The sequence below is a fragment of the Periophthalmus magnuspinnatus genome, chromosome 8 (genome assembly GCF_009829125.3).
Source record: "Periophthalmus magnuspinnatus isolate fPerMag1 chromosome 8, fPerMag1.2.pri, whole genome shotgun sequence".
NCBI lineage: Eukaryota > Metazoa > Chordata > Actinopteri > Gobiiformes > Gobiidae > Periophthalmus > Periophthalmus magnuspinnatus.
In genome coordinates this window covers 25,217,473-25,239,335 of record NC_047133.1, presented here as the reverse complement: position 1 = coordinate 25,239,335, position 21,863 = coordinate 25,217,473, and the positions used below count along the sequence as shown (strand labels likewise).

At 38.2% G+C, this 21,863-nt stretch overlaps 3 protein-coding genes across 3 annotated transcripts in view; 2 read left to right on the top strand and 1 right to left on the bottom strand.

Annotated features, from left to right (window-relative positions):
• Positions 1-21,863, bottom strand: part of LOC117374964 (guanine nucleotide-binding protein G(o) subunit alpha-like) — a 170,740-nt gene that overhangs the window by 105,672 nt on the left and 43,205 nt on the right. The gene's annotated exons all lie outside the window — the stretch shown is intronic.
• On the top strand, positions 3,826-7,576 carry timp2b (TIMP metallopeptidase inhibitor 2b). Its single transcript, XM_033971905.2, has 5 exons — positions 3,826-4,123; positions 6,345-6,445; positions 6,522-6,627; positions 6,698-6,822; positions 6,913-7,576. The coding sequence occupies exons 1-5, from the start codon at positions 3,982-3,984 to the stop codon at positions 7,108-7,110; spliced, it is 672 nt and encodes a 223-aa protein (XP_033827796.1). The 5' UTR covers positions 3,826-3,981; the 3' UTR covers positions 7,111-7,576.
• On the top strand, positions 8,272-18,446 carry usp36 (ubiquitin specific peptidase 36). Its single transcript, XM_033971903.2, has 20 exons — positions 8,272-8,479; positions 10,371-10,636; positions 10,730-10,951; positions 11,025-11,135; positions 11,915-12,017; positions 12,094-12,161; positions 12,237-12,307; positions 12,396-12,478; positions 12,551-12,662; positions 12,736-12,876; positions 12,948-13,048; positions 13,123-13,261; positions 13,343-13,696; positions 13,764-13,985; positions 14,661-14,782; positions 14,921-15,592; positions 15,673-15,866; positions 16,282-16,470; positions 16,551-16,666; positions 16,739-18,446. Exons 2-20 carry the CDS (start codon positions 10,384-10,386, stop codon positions 16,865-16,867), a joined length of 3,402 nt encoding a protein of 1,133 aa, XP_033827794.1. The 5' UTR covers positions 8,272-8,479; positions 10,371-10,383; the 3' UTR covers positions 16,868-18,446.

Here is a 21,863-nt window from a genome sequence, read left to right as displayed (position 1 = left end):
GGAGCCAAAAGTGCTACATTGCACAACATCACAGTGCAAAGAAATAAATAAACAAAGAAGAAAAGGTGGTGTCCAAAGTGCCATTGTCAAATTGCTTAAACGTTTTCAAATAACAGTGAGCAAGTTATAGTTCGTTTTAAAATGTCAAACAGCAATGCCCCTGTGCACCAAATTAACATTTTAATGTTAAAGTACAAGAGCCTTTAAGTAATTTATAATAACCAGTGGTGGAAGAAGTACTCAGTTTTGTTACTTAAATAAAGTACAGATACAGAGGTAAAAAAAAAATGATTCAAATAAAAGTAAAAGTATCGCAAGGCAAAAATCTACTGAAGTTAAAGTACTCATTTAAAAATGTACTTTAAGAGTAAAAGGTGAAAGTATTTTACACAAGTGCTGTTAATTTGTTAAAATGTAAATGTAGTGATGTTGATTAAAATTTATATTTTAGTCAACAGTAACAATACGAATCAGTCTCTCAATTTTTCATATGTATTTTTTTGTATTTATTTTTGTTTGCTCAAAGCCGAAGTTTGAACTCGAGAACTTTAGTCAGGATGTTACCACCCCTCAAATCATATGAAAAGTACCTTTTACTTTTCATTCCTTTTCAAAAATATAGTGGAGTAGAAAGTACAGATACCTGCTCTCAAATGTAAAGAGGTAAAAGTAAGTAAGTAAGTATCCACTGTAAAATGTACTTAATTAAAGTACAGATACCTAATTCTACCTAAATATAGTACTTTACTACTACTAACACTTACTACTACTGATAACTATTGCAAAGAGTACATGTTTGTTATTACAGACTGCATCAAACATTGGCAATGACTCTGGAAAATGGCCTGAATTCTTTATTTTTAGTGCCTCATAACTCTCTGAAACAATAATTTATAGTTTATCACAGCCTGACAGAATTGGGTTATTGTAAAGACACGGAAAAAAATATATACTTGGCCAGCATTCGTACAAATTGTCTCAAATGGAATACAAAACAATAACAAAGTTTTTATTCAACTTGAAAAATTGGTAGAACATTTGCCCACACGGCCAAAACAGTTAAAACTTTCTAAACTTTTATTTTCCAAAACCCCAAATTTTTCTCTTACCTAATCGAACACTGGCTGTAGGCCAACTACAGATTGGGGAACTCAGACATATTCTTTACCCTTTTGCCCTTGGTTGCATGTGTCATTTCCTTGGCCCTCCACGTCATCTACTATGTCTTACGTGCTTGGTAACTTCCACTAGACTGCGACTCACAGCCACTTGTGAAATCCTTGACAATTTGGATATTTGTCATGCAGGGTAACTTAAGCTACCATAACTGTAAACACAAATAAATGCCCACTAGAACACTTAGAATGATTTCCCAACTGGCTGTCTTGGTTTTTCAGACACTGAGAATACATGAGAGGAAAAGCGACTAGACAAAAAATGCAAATCTATGGAAAAGAACAGGAATATTTGCCAGTGTGGCCAGAGGTAGGTGCCAAGTATGATGTCACGGAGCAAAGCAGCCACAATATATCCAGTCCTTATTCATTTTTCATCATCATAGCTAATCATCATATCACTCTGAGCCACGCTATAGATGCCAATATCAACATAAAACACCACAAAGTTTAACTAAAGAGTCAAGACTTCTTCTGTTTGTAAGGAAGCTACACAAAAAGTTTCAAAAATACTTCAGTGCTTGTGTCAGGGTATGAGAAATGAGACAAGGTTCATGACTATAACTTAATGATAGTATGACTGTTACATGGGTTATAGTAGATTCAATGTGCTCAAGAGAAACGCTGAAGCCATTATGTTTAAAAAGGGGATGTTACTTCATGGCTTTGTTTTAATGCACATATGTCAAACTCAAGGCTTGACTGTCATTTTAAAATATGTCTTTACTGCTTTAATGTGTGCATTGACAATAAACTAATGAGATTTTCCCAACAAGTGACACTGAGAAATATTTGCAAATAATCATCCCAAATTGTTCGGGAAGAAAAAATTGTCGGCGTGGAAGGCAGTTTCAAGAAAGGTGCTAAAGGTGAATACAAGTTTGTGCTTTAAGGAGAAAATCTGTATGTTTTTTGTGTTATGAGGCAGGGTCAGTACAATCTACGTCGACATTTTGACACCAAACATGGAGCTAAGTATGAAAAAGTTAGACTGCAAAAAAACAACAACAACAAATTGTCCAATAATTAAAAGGCTAAAAAAGGCTGTTTTTGAAGCAGTACTGAAGGTTCTGACTAGATCCACACTTTTAAAAATGTCAGTTTATCAGGAAATTCACAGTTACACAGAGACATAATATTTGCAACTTGAATAAATAATAAATACAGAAACAGTTATTTAACAAGTTTAAAAGTAGTTACATTTATTTTACATGACATTTGTTTACATTTGTTGACATTTATCCTGCCGCACAGTTATATCTGGCCCCTGATGGCAGGCATTTTGCTGATGTGGCCCTCGGTGAAAATTAGTTTGACACCTCTGTTTTAAAGGATTCTCAAATGACATACCTATGACCTTTAACATAGCCCATATTTCAAAGCTATAGCATATGTTCTCAGGTAAGAACAATCAATCATATGTTCTTAGGTAAGTCTACATGGGTAGTCTACGTTTTTTTCTTTAAAGCTGAATTTTTCAAATGTAATTTTTGCTAGTCAAAACATAAACTAGCATTTCCATTTCGATGCAAATTAGAAACATTATTTTCTATTACCAAAATACGAATCAAGTCTTTCAGGTCTGAAGGTTCTTCTGCAAAACAACAGCTTAAATTGGCATATGCAATAATTTAATAATATAATGATGCTAGAGGCCTATAGCTTACAGGGTTTTATGCAACAAAAACAAACAAACAAACAAAACAAATTAAAATGATGGCATGATTGTTGATGATATGTTCTACTTTAATGCAATAATTACAAAAACCAATGACCTTCAATAACGATGGCAATAAAAGGATTCTGATTCTGATAAGGAAGATTTATGCATTAAACCCATGTAGGTTACATACTAAATGGATCCACATAGATTGTCCACTCCACTCCCAGACATAGGTTGGGCCCACGCACAATGCTAGATGAATGTTCTCTGTTTGTCCTATGTAATATTCATAAATACCCAAAATGTTGGCTACAAACCTGGATTGCCAGTACCTTAACCTGCACATAAAGGACACACAGTTTTTTTCATTCTCATTATAAACAAGCCATGCCTCATGTGAATGCTCAGAATCTACAGAACTGAGTGAATACTGTAGATTCTGAGCATTCAAATGAGCTGCAGAGGATAACCTGGCTCGCTCCAGGTTGATATGCGGCTCTGTGGTCAGCCTGCCCACTTAACCTTATAAGAGTCTCTCAGGATATGAGTTTTTGAGCTCACAAATATCATGAGAATCCATCTTGCTGTGCAGAAGCTGCACTAGCACTGATTACTGATTACTGATTACTGATTACTGATTACTGATTACTGATTACTGATTACTGATTACTGATTAGATAAAGGTGCTGGTTAATGAGGATTCTGAGTCCTTACAGTTCCTTTAATGATTTGTCCTTTGTCCTCTAGTTGACATCTAAGATTATGAAACCATAATGCGTTTGCAGTTCAGGGTCACAGCTTGGGACACAACACAAAGAAATTTCCGTGAAATAATTTCATTCCAGAAATTGGTGACTAAAATGAATTGTAAAGATTTGGGTGTCCCTGACCTTCTGCATTTTGCAGGTTTGGCATATGATTGGCTATGACCACAGAAAGGGCGGGGTCTATATTCTGGCTGCACCAATAAAACTCAGCTGCTACTTACCACAGTGAGAGAAAAACACAGTTGGGATGTGGCGACTTCTACTAGAATGAACTCTCTGTTGTGACTTGTGCATCTTTGATCGCATTTAGTTTTACGCTGGTTTGTGAGCCTGGTTCACTTTTTGTGCGTTTCATTGTTCCTCACTTAGAAGTTGCATGTTTTCCAAAATGTCCAGGACAGCGAACAGCGTTCTCGTCACTCTGGCCATCCTTTTCATTTGGCGAGTGGAAAAACTAGCAGAGGCCTGTAGCTGCTCTCCTGCGCATCCCCAACAGGCGTTTTGCAACTCAGACGTCGGTAAGTGAAGAAACATTTTACACATTTAAGATAAGGAGCGAGTTATTCCTCTATACAGTTTATGCCCAGCACACGGGCTCGGGTCCATAATAGACTATAGTGGCCTATTATTTACACATCTGGAACTATGGAAACTTCTGACTCATTCTAGATGCCCCCTCCCACCTCTGTAATGTCCTGTTGACAGTGGAGAAGTTTTATAGCCCACAGTCTTATTGCAGTGCTTTGTGCATATGGTGGTGGGCTGTAGTAGGTGAAAAAGTCCCCATGAGCTGCTTGCAGTTTAAAGTTGTCTAGGTTTAGTCCTTGTACCTAAACTATGTAGTCTAGAAAAAACATTTAATTTGGTTAATTGGGCTTATAGTTCAACAGTAGGCTGTCTGTTCTAGTATTGGCTTTTCATGGTTTTGGATCTGAGGTAGGTTGTGTAAAGAAGAGGTCCATTCAAAAGTTGTCCTTGCTTTTGGATCCAAAGATTTCACAGTGTTCTCTTTCAGAGGATAAACCTTATAGGTTACCATGCATACAGTATTAGATGAGTTTGAAATAAAGCTTCATTTGATGTTTTACCAACATTTCACTTAACCAATGGTAACAGAAGTCCCATAAGAGCTGAGTTCAGTTAACAAACTTTGACAGTGCCACTAAACACCAGGGCCATTGATACCTTTAACTCTCCATACACTATCAGGGTGGTGGTATGTGTCTGAGATGGAAAAAAATAATGAAAAGTGATGTTTTGGCACATTAAGTTGTTGGCAGAAACTTTGCAAAGGCGACTGACTTCCCGCTGTAATGATGTGGTAATTCTGCACAGTAAGACATTTGAAGGAGAAACTACCATTTAGTGAAAGTATGACTTACTCAACGCAGAAGTGTGGGGTCAGTTTGGAAAACTACTCAAATGTATTTATCAAGCTTTTTATAACAGCTAATCATTTAGCTATTTAAACAACTCTGTTTTATTTGGTTTACCTCATTTCAGTGTTTCCTTAGTTTGTTTTACTGTTCAGGCATAATGTTCTTTTCCTATGTCCAGTCCAAAGGAAAAGTGTCTTTTGGCTGGAGTTGAGGAATGCCGCTGGTCATGCTGTGTCATGTATTTGCTTCCCTCTGGTTCCTCCTAAAAGTGAATGGACTTCCGGTATAAACAGCCTTTGAGCAAGCTGTTTAAACAAAGAAAACATTAAAACCAGATTTCCTATCATGCAATCCGACTTCATCAACTGCTGCTTGCTTCACTATAATAATAGTGTTATAGAATATGAATATGAGCAGCTTAGTGCTACTTCACTTCACTAATTCCAGCCACTGAGTGGGCTCCTGGAGTCAAACAAAGCGGGAAAGACCCTACAATTATATGACTTCTTTTCCCTGGGCAGTGTTTACTGTATGGGTTTGTACAAACATTTACTGTAAGAACACCCATGAACATTTTTGCAGTAGAACATTTCTAAACTGCCCTTTCCAGAATGGGATTAAAATGTGACATTCTCCTTATTAATACTAATATAATACATACTACACACTGCATGCTGATGCAGCATGGTTGGTCGTTTCCCAGGCATCTGATTGTTCACATCTGCTTATGATCCTGTCTCCTAAAACCATCCTTTACCATAATTTAGTATATTTCATCCCAATATAGTTTCATTACTTTATATGTCACCAGTGATTTGCTATGACTGGCTCTCGATCAATTGTCAGCACACTTGTAGATCTGGAATTACATGAAAGAGGTTTGCTTAAGGCGTTACTCATGATTTCCATTGGACACATGCCTTTTAGTCTCTTAGCTTCAAGGCTTATCCATATTGGCCTAATAATATTTGGCATGAATTATTACAGTTTTTCCTTCTTGACTAAACAGTGAATCTTGAGTGAAAAGACATGACAAGTGAAATAAAAAGGTAGATTTGCATGTCAGCATCTTGATCCAGACTGCCCTGCCGAGAAACAGAGGCCCGGGAAGCGTTCGAGTTCAGCATTTAAGAATGCTGACTGGTTTCCTCTGTGCTTTGAGAGGGCAGGCACAAATTCCTTCCTTTGATTGCAGCTGATGAAACACTGATGTCCCACTGTTTCGCAGTACCTGGCACATGCTGAAAGCCTCATAAGCCAAAGCAATGTGATGTGGGAAACTACCTTTAAATTCACACATGTAGAGATCAAATGTTTTTAGGTGCATTATTGCAAATGTAAACCGCTATGTGCATTTCAGTTATCCGAGCAAGAGTGGTTGGGTCTCAGGTGATTGATGCTGGCAATGACATCTATGGGAATGCCATCAAAAGAGTCCAGTATGATGTGAAGATGATCAAGGTACTGCTTATGATCTGGCTTTCAAATTTTTTCCTCTTTGATAATTTTTCATGTAATGTTTTGTTTCTACTTTAAGGTGTTTAAAGGTCCAAACCGGAATTTTGATATGATCTACACTGCACCCACTTCTGCCGTGTGTGGGGTGACTCTAGAAACCAACAGCAAAGAGTATCTTATCGCAGGTATAGCAACAACATTTTAAAAACTAGTTTACAAATGCCTTGTTTGTTTATAACTTTTTACAATTAATAGGTAAATTGGAGTCTGATGGGACAATGCATGTAACCCTGTGTGACTTCATTGAACCTTGGGAGGGGCTAAGTGCTACACAGAAGAAAAGTCTTGTTCAGCGCTATGAAATGGGCTGTGACTGCAAGGTAGGATTTTATTTGTTTATTTATTTTTTTATGTTTTGGAAATTAAAAGAACGTCTGCATTTAAATGTTTGTTTTTTTAATTTGTTTTAGATTACTCACTGTACCTCCATCCCCTGCACAATCAGTGGACCAGCAGAATGCCTATGGACAGATTGGGTGATTGAAAAGAGTGTGAATGGAAATCAGGCCAAGCATTTCGCCTGTATCAAGAGGAGCGATGACTCCTGTGCCTGGTATAGAGGGTCTGCTCCACCAAAAAAGGACTTCCTGGACATTGAAGACCCTTAAGTCCAGCACTGTGTTTTTGAAATGTCTGCATTTACCAGGAATCTCACATGCAATAATTGTACAATACAAATGCAGGACTCTTGTAACACAAAACCTGCACTTCAAAATCAACTACTATAAAGCACTTCTTCCCCACAAACCACTTAACTTTGAGCTGATATAAAGGGGTCTTCATAATGCAGTATTACATTATACCTGTATTCATGTGCTGATGTCTTTGTTTGTACTATAACTATAATTAAAGTAAATGTTTAAATGTTTAATCAGTAGTTTTACTGGAAGCTGGCAACCAGTCATTATGTCAAACAAAGCACGAGAACTGCCTTTTGCCTGTTGGTTTAGCATTTTCAGTGTGTTTTTAATGTTTTATATTCTTCAAATAATGTTGATAACAAAAGGAGTAAATGCACTTTGCACACATGTGGATCAACAATCGTTCTATAATAAATGTTTGCGGAGGATTGAATCTTCCTTTTTGTACTTTCATGCAATATTTTATCAAATCTTCATTTGCTTTAATAGGACTATTACCTTGCTATTTCTTATTTGATGAGATATTTTAAGATGAGTAATTGTTTCAATACAGTTTGATAGCTATGTCTCTGAATGCAGCCTGGGTAAACTATGGAAGGACATAGAAAGAATAAAGTGTCATGAACAAAATGTGACAGTTTCTATGTCTTAGCCTATTGCATATTATTTTAAACTTTCATTTTATTCTTAAAAAACAATTGGCATGCAGTTCAAATTTGACACGCTGACTCGTCAGGATCTTCAATAGTCGACCCACAGCTTATTAAATTGAACCTACAATGTCGTTGCCACCTGGCGGAGAGTCTTAGATAGGCATCCATAGTCTTTAACAGTGACAGTACTTCAAGAGGCTTGCAGTTCTCGCCATCAGCGACCAAAAGTGTGCCAAATGTCACGTTGCATGGCTCGTGTTGCACAAACGCAAGCCAACTGCTGCATAGATCTGAATTCTGAAGAAGGGCAAATAATTGATAGCTTGTTTATTGGGAGTCAGTTTCTATATGCTGTAAGCACAAATCAAGTGTCCACCAAGCAAGTTCAAACAAATAAGGCCGCCTATCCCATTAAAAAACTGTTACCATGTATCATTCACGCTGCATCAATGGTAAACAGCGTTCCCTTGTTGTAGGCCTACAGCGCAGCGCCAATCTGCTGTTTGATTGGCTAACACAGTGTGCGTCTACGTTGCTTCTTCTGTGATTGGTTCTTCAACACTGTCAATCAGGCTTTGTCCCGCCCTCTCATAATGCAGCATGGGCGAAAACCCCAGACTCAAGTGCTACAGCTGAGAAAGCAAGACCTTCTTAGACTGCGCATTTCTCGTTCTAAGCAAAAGGTAAGCGAGTTATTGGTATTTGATTGGATGCCAGGTTCATAAATCTGCACTTTGGACATCATGTCGTAGTGTAAATTGGACGGATTCGGCGTCTACAACTTGTCAACCCCGGGAACGCCAAGGTGCTAAAGCACATTGCAGCTCACGGAGACGCGAGCCACGTTAAGTTAGCCGATAGCTCCCGTGCTAATGTTTCTGTGTCTGTCAAAGATGGACAAATGTGACAAAGCAGCATTTCTTCTAACTGTATGGCTTACACAATACTCCACATTTTATCCTTCACATGTTAACGTGAAATAAAACGTGGCATTGTCTCCATGTTAAAGCTCTGTACATGATCATGATTAGCAGCACTGTAGCTTTAGCCTGTGACAGTGGCTCTGGCGATTGGCACATGTAATGTAGATTGTAGACATACTTTAAATTAAGAAGAATGACCAACTAAATCTAATAGGTTTTCATTTAGCAGGCAATTTTTTTTTTTATTTAGGCCTATTAAGGTTTTACTTAGGCTAACCTGGATTACAAACATAGCCTCATTCCGCCGTAAGTGTGAGAAATGAGCGTTTGACGTAAACCTGGGCATTTATAAAGGTACAGGACTTTCCCACAAACATCTCTTTTCGATCCCCACTCCAAGGTAGTTAATTTGTATTGTGTCCTTAGGTAAGACACTGTGTGATACTAGTTTATGAATATGTCTGATTGTATTAAAGAAGCACCCCCTTTCACAAAAAGAGTGTGCAGTGAAGGTAGAAAGGTTGTGCCTTTAAGACTTCTACAACATTGAAAATCACACTTGAATTGAAGTAGGGAAGTGTCTCAAATCACAAAGAAATTCTGTATTTACCATGTAATAACAATGCTAATGTTACAAAACGTAATCAACATGAATTTTCATCCCTCAATATCTGAGTAATTTACTAAATGTACTCAGTGTAATACTGTATATTAGACCAGACTAGAGACAATATTACACATTATTTGCAAAGTTCAAACTGTTTTTATGCACATGCCTTTGTTCAATATTTTCTTATTGACTACAGAAGAAAGGTCATAGCAGCTGCACAAAACGGTTTGGGAAAGAATAGATTACATTTGTTTAAAAAAAAAAAAAAAAAGAAAAAAAAAAGTGTATTTTTTAATATCAAAAAGACAGAAATGAACAGACTTTTTATTGACCCCGTCCACAGCACTACTTTTTAGGGCTGTCGATAATGAAGAAGGAGAGCACTACAAAACTCCATTAGATAGGCGTGTGAGTGATTTATTACCTCATAATTACACAATGTTCTAATGCAAGTAACATTCCTTTAGTGACCGTTAACAACCTGGTCAGCTATTTCTTTTCTTGTCCCAGGTGGTTCTTATGTTTTAGTTGTTTTAGTATCAGCATCCCATGTGAAGGTCATTGTGCCCTTGTGCATACGATGCATGTTCATTCTGCCTTCCTCTCTCCTCTCTTGATGACGTCACTGCCCACTCAGATGAACACAACCCTGATCCTTCATGTCCTCCCCGATTCACTTGTGTTCTCTGTGCAGTAGTATGTTGTTATTGGAACATAAATTCTGATTCTTTTCCATATTTGACCCAGTGATGTCTGGTCCAGACTGTGAAAAAAGTTCTATCAAAAATTACAAGTAAAAACAACAACAAAAACATAATTGTTTCCACATTTTAAGAACTATTCTTATGAGACAAGTATTTCAGTGTATTTTAGTGACACAGGTTTATTATGGTGGACTCATATTGAATAGCACTATGCAGTATTATGCAATTATAGGTGGGTTATCAGTCAAAGGTGATGCTGTTTGTTCAAAGGTTCTCCACTAAGTTCACCACTTGTCAATCACACCTAACCTGACTGTCTTATGCCGTTTTTCTGCAGTAATGTTTCAACAATGCCGATAGTAGATAAACTCAAGGAGGCATTGAAACCTGGACGGAAGGAGACTAGCGATGAAGGAGATCTCAACAAACTGCTGGCGTCTTCAGCAAAAAAGGTCCTTCTGCAAAAAATTGAGTTTGAACCTGCCAGCAAGGGATTCTCCTATCAGCTAGACAGTTTAAAGAACAAGTATGTGATCCTCAATCCCAAGAATGAGGCTGCACCTGGACAGAAGGTTGTAGAGCCTGTCCAAATCAAAAGGCAAGGTAAGAAGAGACATGGTATCTTAAGAATAATGTTGTCAGCTTAGAGATTATTATTTTTTAATGCATGTAATATAAAAAATTTATCTATTTCAGCCTCAGAAAATGTCATTGGAAATCAGAGCGATGGGATCCCAGCTCCTCAGAAATTCCTTTTCCCTGGTAATAAGCTGACCCTTAAATGGGAGCGAGTGTACAGAGTGGGAGCCGGCCTCCACAACCTCGGGAACACCTGCTTCCTCAACTCTACGGTGCAGTGTCTCACCTACACACCGCCACTCGCCAACTACTTACTCTCAAAGGAGCACAGTCGGGCTTGTGAGTAGTGAATAGATTTCACATTGTAAATTATTCGCCAAAACAAAGTAAAATAAATTAACCTGTTTTGCAGGTCACCAGTCAGGATTTTGTATGATCTGTGTAATGCAGAATCATATTATCCAAGCCTTTGCCAATACTGGTAATGCCATAAAGCCAGTCTCCTTCATCAGAGACCTCAAGAGTAAGTTGCATCACCCTCCCTTCACGTTGCACTGCACTCACTGAAGGTTTGGTGAGACGTCCGACACCTGACTTTTGCTGCCAGAGGCTCACTGACGCAACATCGATTATAGCCTGTCGTGTAACTGCAGCGCGTAAGTGGAGCACGGCATACAAGCTGTGAATGAACACTGTGAAGCGGGAGGAGATGACTTAACACAATATAGCTCACACTTGCCTTCAAATCCCCTTTGCACCGGACCTACTTTTCTGTGCTGGTGAAATGGTGTTGTTCTGTGCCCCTCCCTCCCTGTTTCTCAGATGCCCTCTCTGTCTCCTTGTGACTGCAGCCTGGGAGGAACGGCATTAGCACAAAACGTACTATCTACCTCCTCGGTGTTTTAAACTAGTACAGACATTTAGCTTAACTGCAGCTAAATATGATAAGGATATAGCCCATATTATTTTTTATACAAGTTTGAATTACACATGTGGTAAAAACGTGTTAAACCTCCTTTAGCCTTTGAACTACCCTTAAAGGCTAGCAATCTGATATTGGCATAAGGCTTTTATTACATCTATACTAACTTGCCCAGTTGAAGATGCCATTGAATGACATTTTTTGTTAAAAAGTTGCTAAATCTTCCAATTGTAACTATTTTTTTTATTATTTCTGTACTAAATAAACCATGAGTGTGTATGATAAAAGTCTGGTTGAAACATTGGAGCACTTGCACATAAAGCCATTTAATGCACTAATGGTTGCGTTTAGAGGCTATGATGCACTTTTATTTTCCTCAGAGATTGCCAGACACTTTCGTTTTGGCAGCCAGGAGGATGCTCACGAGTTTTTGCGGTACACCATTGATGCCATGCAGAAAGCCTGTCTTAATGGATACCCAAAGTAAGACCTCATAATTTTACAGACTTAAAATTATCATTTACATTTTTCTACGTAATATTTATTTTTGTGTTTTTAGACTTGACAGGCAAACCCAAGCCACAACGTTGGTTCACCAGATCTTTGGAGGTTACCTCAGGTCAAGAGGTAGCTGGATTTCCATGTTTTTTATAAATTCTTTGCTCTTAATGGGCTTGTTGAATTATTAAATTTGTCTTTCAGTGAAATGCTCTATTTGCAAAAGTGTGTCGGATACATATGATCCCTACCTGGACATTGCTGTTGAGATCCGGGTACGCTGAACACGCATATCTACAATACAATTTGCAAGTTTATTGAAGGTATAACCTTATCACTTGTTTGGGTTACCTGGGTTTTTAGCAAGCTGCCAACATTGTGCGTGCTCTGGAGCTATTTGTCAAACCAGATGTGTTGAGTGGAGAAAATGCCTACATGTGTGCCAAGTAAGTTGAGTTGAAATCTAAATTGTTTTCGTATCAGATTTATTGAAAATTGAAAGAATATATTTTATGTAGGTGCAAAAAGAAAGTGCCAGCTACCAAGCGCTTTACAGTTCATCGAACATCAAATGTGCTTACTCTTTCCCTGAAGAGATTTGCCAACTTTAGTGGGGGGAAAATAACAAAGGTACATTACAGCTGTTTGCTCATATGCTCCTTAAATCTGTGCAAAATATCGATTAAACATTTCTTCTTTTCAGGATGTTGGATACCCAGAGTTTCTAAACATCCGCCCCTACATGTCCCAAACCTCAGGTGATCCAGTTATGTACGGCCTTTATGCTGTGCTTGTGCATTCTGGCTACAGCTGTCATGCTGGCCATTACTACTGCTACGTCAAGGTAGATATATTTTGTTTTAAGTCTTACATTGGAATGGCAATTATTCAATTATTATTTTTCTCACAACGCAGGCAAGCAATGGGCAATGGTACCAAATGAATGATTCAATGGTGCACTCTAGTAACATCAAAGTGGTGTTGAACCAGCAAGCTTATGTGCTTTTTTACCTGCGGTAAGTGAGTCTTTTAAAATAAAATATACACCTGTATTGATGATGTTCAAATTGCATTTGTTTTGTCCTCTTAGTATCCCAGAGACCAAGAAAAATGCTGATGGACAGACCACAAAGCAGGCAGCATTGAACCCCGGAAAAAACGGTGCAACTTCAGACCAAATTAAAAGAACAAATCTCAATGGCCCTCTGTCGTCTCCACAGATCACAAAGGTATCATTTGAAGCACATATAAGAAAAATAACTGATAATTAATCCATGTACTCAATTTTTTTTTTTTTTTTTTTTTTTTAGAAACTTGAGCCTACCCAGCTTCGCAAAATTCAGTCCATGGATGGAGGTTTGGGCTTACCCATTTCTAGGAATGGTTTGAGCAGCCAGTCTCATCCGAGACTGTCCAGTTGGACTGGTGGTTTACCCAAACAGCTGAGTGGCCCCACGGTCATAGAGGAACCCTTCAAAAAAATGAAGAAACCCACTCCTCAGAGCCAGGTGCAGTCACGCAGCAGCACCCCAACTCCTTCTGCCAATGGAGTCATTCGGACAGAGGGGGACAAGAAGCAGGGCAGTGAGGGCAGGGGTATGGCAGCGTCTACCTCAATCAAGTCTTTGTCTGACTCATCCTCTGCCGACACAACGGATTCAAAGGCAATTCAGAATACATGTGTATTTAAAGCATGTTTGAGTCGTAAATACCAATTTCATTGTGCCATAGGATTCTTATGGACCTAAAAGTGCACCAGTAGGACAGACCCCATCCACACCTCGTAAAAGCTCTAATGGTGTGGCATCTCCGGCCAAAAGTGTGGAGCGCTCTCAGAGCACGGAGGAGCAGAAGACAAAAATAAAGACTACATCACTCAACAACATCTCTGCTGAAGCCACCAGCACCATGTCTCCTCCACCTGCCAAAAAGCTGGCCCTATCTGCAAAGAAGGTGACTTTTTGCTTTGCCTCACAAAGTTCCAACTCTTAATAATGTGAAAGACATTTTTCTTTTCTGCATAGTAACATTGTTACAAATATGCCAATCACACTGTAAAGGAGAGGTCCATTATTCTAACAAGGGGTGCAACAGAGGTGAATTACTTCAATTAGTTTTAAAAATGTTAATTGGGTTGATTGCATCCAGCTGCCAGAAAACAATGTAAATTTGTTCATCAAACCTCCACTTTTTTCATTGGTATATGTTAAGAGAAGAAAACTAGCAGGTGATGCATATCTGTATTGCTGTAATATGGATATACAACATAGTATAGTGCATAATATGGATTTACCACGAGGTCTTTTGGTCTACTTTAAACATCCTAAAATGTGGAGGATTTGCCGTATCCCTTTTTATTCAAGTATACTGATGTCTTATATCCTGTCTTAACTTGTATTGCCTAATGTGTCTAATCTGTCACATAGTTTCCTTGCTCAGTTTGTCTTTATTCCTTTGCTTTCTTTTCTTAAAAACATTTCTAATTCTTACGACATCCTCTCTCCCTTTTGTTCTACTCCCTTCATATTTTTCACCACTCATTGTCCCAATCCTTATTTGAACCCTTCTGTTACATTCATGGCTATTTTCTTTAGACCACCAAGTTTTTATTTATGTCGATAACTGCAGGCTCGCAGGGAGAGTCCCAACAGCACTGATGCCTCACCCTCTTTGCCACGCCAGCTGTCCAGTGACCCTATGCATCAAACTCAACTAAATCCTCTTTCTTTGCCATCGACACACTCTCACAGGTACAACTTTTACAGCCATGTTTTCCTTGTGTTGGCTGATATGTTTAGAACAATGCAGTAGCTTTATGTTTTAATATGAAAAAATAATAAGCTAACTTAACAAAGGAGCATCATATGTCTGAATTCATTTCTCCTTAGAGCTGACCCATTCCATTCACCCAAAGTCAATTCCTCGCCGGTGGCTCACACAAGTGGAACCTTCAAACAGCAGAGGCCCCAGACACAACCTCTTCTTTTCCCTCCCAAAAAACTCTCCTCCAGCCTTTCTTTTATCACCAATGGGTTTCACAATCTGGCCCCAAAGATCAGCAAGTCTTTCAGCAGTGTTAACTCTACAGAACAAAAACAACATGTCCACAATGGTATAGATCACGAGGTCATTCAAAAGAAGAAAAAGAAGAAGAAAAAGAGGCGACATTCTGAGGTGGATTGTAATGTAGTAGTAGTTAAAGAGACACAAGCTGAAAATGTTGAACCTATGGGTGAACCTACAAAAGAAAAACACAAAAAGAAAAGGAAAAAACGCAAGAGGGAGAATAGTGAAGTTACGGAAAAGGGTTGTTTCCAAAACCATTTGGAAACATCAGCTCAAGATGAAGATTGGTGCGAGGGGGGGATGTGGAGTTTATCATCCAATTCTGACACTGGAAAGTCTAAAGAAAAGATGGTTTGCACAACCCCAGAGCGTTGTGAATCCCATCCGATCAGTGAAGAAGATAATCAAGTTTTGCTAAAGAAGAAGAAAAAGAAGAGGAAAAAGCTACTTGAGGCTCTGCAGGCCACAGCTCTGACAGGCAGTTTTTCAGAAAGGTGCTTAATAAGTCAAAATATGCTCTTAAATTATTGGACATGCTGTCTTAATGTAGTTGTCTGTTATTGTTCTTTTGCAGCTTTCAACAGTTGAAGACCCCACTTAGTCACAGTGAAACTGGAGATTTGATAAAATTGAAAAAGAAAATCAAGAAGAAGAGACTAAAAGAATTAGGACTGGTGGAGGAGGACAAACATGTTGAGAATCGTGAGCCACAACAACTACATGATTCTCCAACTACAGGAAAGGAAAAGACCAACAAAAAAAGTACTGGTGAGAACAATTGTGGTTTTATTTGAAACTTTGTGTCCTTGTGTGCAAGTAACTATGAGAGCATGTTGAGGTTAAAGGTAGGGGTGTATCATAATGACTTAAACTTACTGTAACATGTGCCCCTACACATGGTAAGGGCACATGGTTTTAAAATGTCAGTACAACCACCACTGAGCGTTAGTTGACATTTGCTGATATATACCAAGGACATATAATAGTTGGCCCTTTTGGGTTTAGGCTGTTGCAAACTGTCTTAGTCCTAGGATCTGGCAATCCAAAGTGAGGAGTTCCTTGGAAAATCAGCTTGGAGATGTAAACATGAATATCTTTTACATAATAGAAAATGCTTTGGAGGGAATACAAGCTGAAAAAACATTACTGTTGTTATGAGTTAAACATTTGATTTATTTTGTAGCCTCTGTAGTATTGTGGGACAGTCAAGTGAAAGATGGATACAAGCGCACCCAGGCACCAGCTCCTGTTTCAAAGGAGTACCAGGACAGCTCAGCTTGTACTGGTGGTACTGTGTGGGATGGTAAAAAGACTAGTGATGTGGTTGAAGAGCTGCTTAAAAATGCTACTGATAAGGCCTACGGAGCTAATGGTGAGTACAACATCTTAATTTTATTGCACCAATTTATGTATTACTGCAATTTTGGAAAATTTTGATGCATTTCCTTCTAGTCCTCAGTTGGGATGGAGAGTCATCTGCAATCAGTAGAGATGCCTCGGAGGATGCACGCCATGCCAAGTGTAATACTGTAATTGATGAATGGGATGAAGAATTTGATAGGGGAAAGGTAAATATGATGTAGTAAATTGTATATAAAGCTTTTTATGTGTGTGTGCGTTACAACTTTTCTTTTCAACAGGTGAAAAAAGTTAAAAACTATAAAAGAGAGAAGTGGAGAAGTGGCAGCATCTTCCAGAAAATCCAAGACCAGAGGAACAAGTGGTCTGTGACTCCTGGAGGGAGGAGAGCTTTTGGAATCAGACGCTGACTTCAAACTGATGAGAAATGGACACTGACGAGAAATGGACACGTGTTCTTGTTCTGACAGATAACCTTTTACTTTTACCCTTTGTTCTTTGTGCTACGAGACAGAGAGAAAAGGTATTCTTAAAAAAAAAATACAACAGGGTTTTTGTGTCCTGATGAACCAATATGAAATTTGCATTACAAATTTTAGATCAATTCTCAATTAAGTGTGAACTAATCTGTAATGGGGACTATAAATATGCTTGGAAAGATGCTTTATCACGTGAATTTGGTAAAGGTTACAGTTTCACAGATAAACTGTTCACAATCTTAGTCTAATTTGCTGCAGTTCAGCCAAGGGCTCAGTGGTTCGAAGTGGAAGTGACCTTTCTGTTCTTTTTTGAAGCTACCTTATGCCAAATTACACATATGGATCATTATATATTCATCAAATTAAAGTTCTTATTTTTGGTTTTTATTTTGTTTTGTATGTGTCCTTGTGGCTTGTTTTAAAGGACCAAGTTTTGCCTACATTTGGTAAAAATAAGACTTTAAAGTAGCCACAGTGTTCTAACCATGCATGCTGTTCCATCTGTTTTATTTCTTTATATTTTCTTGATTTTTATCAGTTTTTATTTCAAGTTAATGTTAGATTTTAAAAAAATATAATTTGGAGTTTGTTTTATCAAAAACTTAAAGTGCAATTCTTTTTGTAATGACAAGGTTAAGGTTGTTGGAGGAACCTAGAAGGGAGCAGTAAAATGGTGCAGCTATTGTTCCATGAACATCATATCCACCAGTCCTACATTCTCCTGTCTGAAGGTTTGACTTGACTTTCTGTAATTAACTTCACCACAATCTTTAATTATTGTATTTAAATAAAATGGTTTTGTTTTAATCTGTAGACACTGTGTTAGACTGTATTACAACATGCTAAGAAATAATTTACACCATCTGTTTTTGTATCTATGCAATTTCTACAGGACTTGCTGGTAACTAAAAACTGGGCTAAGCCTCAGGAAGCAACTTTATCCTGTACCTTACCTTGAGCATCTGTTAAAAAGATATTCCATATTGTACATCATGTAGAAACTTTTATACAAGTACCACAGGTGTCGGAACCAATGGATCATTTTGCACATTCTAGCACATATGTCTAGATGTTTTATGTCATAAATTCAAAATGCTTTGCAAATATAGAAGATTGTATAGTCAATGCTGTAAAGGCTCATCCATGCATTTTGTCCATACTAGAGATGTTGCCTTAAATTGGCTCAAAGAACTTTAAGCTTTTATGATATGAATATTTAAGACAGGTCTTTACTGTACAGCCAATAGTTTGATCAGCTGATGTTGAGGTTTATCTGAGAATGTTCTTGTGGGTGTATAGGAACTTTTCTGTGTCACAAGTTTGTACAGGGCAAATGAGGACTAAACACAGTGACTTCACCCCTCCAGTGTGACTGGAGCATCTACATATTTACAATGATGGTTTCATTTTTGCACCACATTTTCTGACCAGGGAAGAGGGGAGCTTTCATAGTGAAAGTCTCTTACTGCATTATAGTTGAGTATCAGGGTGCAATAAAGTTGTGACTCCAGTCATGTGTCTGTGTCAGTCATGGTAATGAGTAGCCTTAAGTTTTTTGTGAAACACTTTAAAAGGAGGATAATAAAGTTATTAAGATGCGTCGTAAAGTTGGTCTGAACAATTGTCAAACGAATCTTGCGTCAATTTCAGGAGTTGCTCCGTTACGTCATTACATGGGCATGGCTCGAGGCGCACCGGCTTCTCCAGAGCGCAGTGGACAAATGTTGACAACAGGCAGAGAGTGAACGGCAGCCGCAGTGAAGACCGGCAACTCCAACTACGAAGCCAGCAGTCCGATAGAGGGAGTCTATCCTCGGCGAGGTAAAGAGGCTCCAGAGGAAGCGAAGAACAGACTGGAAAGGATCAGGTCTGGACCGGAGCCGCCAGAGGAGCAAGATGCAGGGGAGCACGCACGGTTGGTCTGATCACACCATGTGTCCACACTTTGAGTCTGTGTGTGCTCCACTGTCCCACAGAAACGAAGCATGGATATGTCACGTGTCTATAGTCTATCCTGCATGTTGTCTAGACTGCTGTGTTGTGCTTATTGGTTTTGACAATTACATAGCCTTTTAAACGTCATAAACAGGTGGGCGCAGACATCAGTGCCATGGTCTACGATATGGAGAATAAGACATTATTCAGCTGAAGGTGTATGAGAATCTAAAAGTAAGTAGTCTGAAGTAACTAACTCAAGTAGACGCCTAACAATTTCTTTGGAGCAAAGAATGCATCCAATAATGCATGGTCATGCTCACAGGTAACCCTGTAATCTGACATATAGGTGAGTATATCTAATTCCTGGATGTGTTAGCATGCACCAGCATAGCAGTTTTGTCTCAATTATTGAACAGTTTAGTTTTCAGCTAAATGTTTCTGAAAATAGAAATGCCCTCATTCCACAACTGCATGTGTTACTTTGTAAAAGTAGGGAAGGGTCTCACTTATGAGATGTATAATGGCTGTTTGTACTTTCTCAGATCTGTGCAAAACTGTGCCAGTGAAATTGTGACAGAAAATAGCAGCTTGCGTTCTATAGGCCTAGCTGTAAAAAAACTTAATTTAGAGTGTATTTTTATTTATTTATTTTTTTTTTATGATTGTTATAAATATCTAGTAGCCTACTTTATCACAACCACCTTTTTAAAGTTGAATTTGTGAAATGTGTTTTTTCTTCTTGGCAGTTGAACCATGTCCTGGATTCTGGTTACAGATCAGCCAAAGAGTTATGTAATGATCTGTTAATTTGTGATGCATAAAGAGAAGGCATTTCACAGCCAAAGCGCTTTGAATTCACTGACAGCTTCTTGGTGTTTCTAAATGAGTAAGTTATATTCTTTGTATTGTGTCGCTCATCAGGCAGTTGATATGCTGCAGAATGGATTAATGTTAAGACCTGACTTGCACATTTTTGCTTTTTTGTTGTCATTTAGTTCATGTCCTTGAAGAACTCTAAGGTAAAAAGCTACAAACTTGAGCAAGAGATAGATGAAAAAAGACAGGAAGAAAAGGGTGTGCCGTGTGCATATGAGGATGCACAGTACAGTTAGATGAAGGCAGATGACTCACTTGCCCTACTAGAAAAAAAGCTACAGAAACTCTATACAATCATTTTATTTGTCCATTTTTGCAACATTTTACTAAGTTTAATTGAGGCAACGTTCATTCTATTACCCCCGATCTTTGGGTGTGGTTTAAGTACTTTTTTCAGCATATGTTTTGCATTCCACCACTTGTCACAAAAGCTCAGTTTCTCCTCAGATAATACATACAAAGGAAGTAGTCTGCCCATAGGTGTGGTGCCAAATGGTGACTGCTGTGGTTTTGGATGTCATCAATATACAAGCTTTTTTTTTCATCCACCCTTCTTTGAACATTTGCCAAGCAGTTACTATGTTTCCTTAATAGTTCCGTGTCTCTTATAACACAATCATTTTCTACTGAAAGCCGTTCTGTGTCCCAGCATATTGACATGTTTTGAGGTTCCTAATTTATGCTGCTCTAGTTTCAAGATATAGTAGGCTACAGCTTGGCTTTGAGGACACTGAAACAGAAATAACAAAGGTAGCTAAAATAAGACAAGCCTTGAGAAAACCTAAAATGAAAAGTGGGTTGAGTGTGTGCGTTTGTATTTTGGCCTTGTCAGTTCAATCTTGCTGCTGTTTGAATACTATATTTAGTGTTTGTGAATATTGAGTCCTTCTGGTTTAAATAAAGTTATATTGATTGGCGCATAGCTTAGTGTGCCTATGATTTGAATAGAGAGCCAGGTGTTAGTCATCAGAGGTGCTAACATTAAGGCCATATTATGTAGGAGGTCCACCAACTCACTGCCTTTGTGATTTACCTCCCACTGGACCAAAACAAACCTACTGCTGACTGATTCTGACTTGTTGTGCAGTTTGAACAAAAGACTATATTAGAATTGTTGTTGTACTTTCCATTCATTCATCTTCTGCCATGGGATATCAGTATAATTAGAGCTTATGCCAATTATGAGCCTTCAGGTAGAGCTGAAGGTTTTTGGAGGAAAAAAATATGATTACATCAAGTTTTAATTATGTTTTGCAATTCATCTTTGGATAGTAGAATTGAAATTAAGAAGAATGAAATATGTTTTGATAAATTAATATAAGAACCCATGCATTTCAGAAGAGAGTTGGCATGTTTTATAGCAACGCAATAACACAGGACATGGTGTTTTGTGTGTTTTATTACTTACCTTCACCGTTTACTTAAGCCTGTAAATGGCAACTTGCTGAAAGGGTCTGGAATCTGTTGTTATGCTAGTCTTCAACCACTAGGGAGCGTATTTGCCCAACATCTGAAATCTGAAGTCATCCCTTATATTAACAGTTTTGTCTTTGATTCTATAGACTGTGGAGTTTTCATCAAGTTATATTTATAGCAGCATTTTTGTAAAAGAAGACTATACTTGCTTATTATGCTGCTTTTCTGCTTTTAACTGCTTTTCATCTCGTGACAGTGCTGGGCCTTTGGTGATTTGCAGCTGCAGCATTTTCAGCTTCCCCTGTCACAGTGGAAAGTGATGGGGTAATTCCAGTAGTGGCAAAATCTGCGCCTATAACATGTGCATATAAAATGTTGCATGTGTTTGTTACATTTATGAAAGACGTATAAATACAGTCCATCAAGTTATGAGTTGATGCAAAACTGAACATTTAATAGACTGACATTGTAGCTTAGCTGTGTTCAATTTAAAACTAGCAAAATAAAGTTAAAGATGCACTATGTCAATTGTTCACCGCCTGCCCGCCATGGAGAGGTTATTGGTTTGCCCAAAATGTTCCACAATATGGCATTGGACAAGCAGGTGATGCCACCAGGTAAAGTTACAGGTCAAATGTGTAGAACAGTCAGAATACATGTCTTGTGTTTTTGACCAATTAAAAAAAAAAAAAAAAAA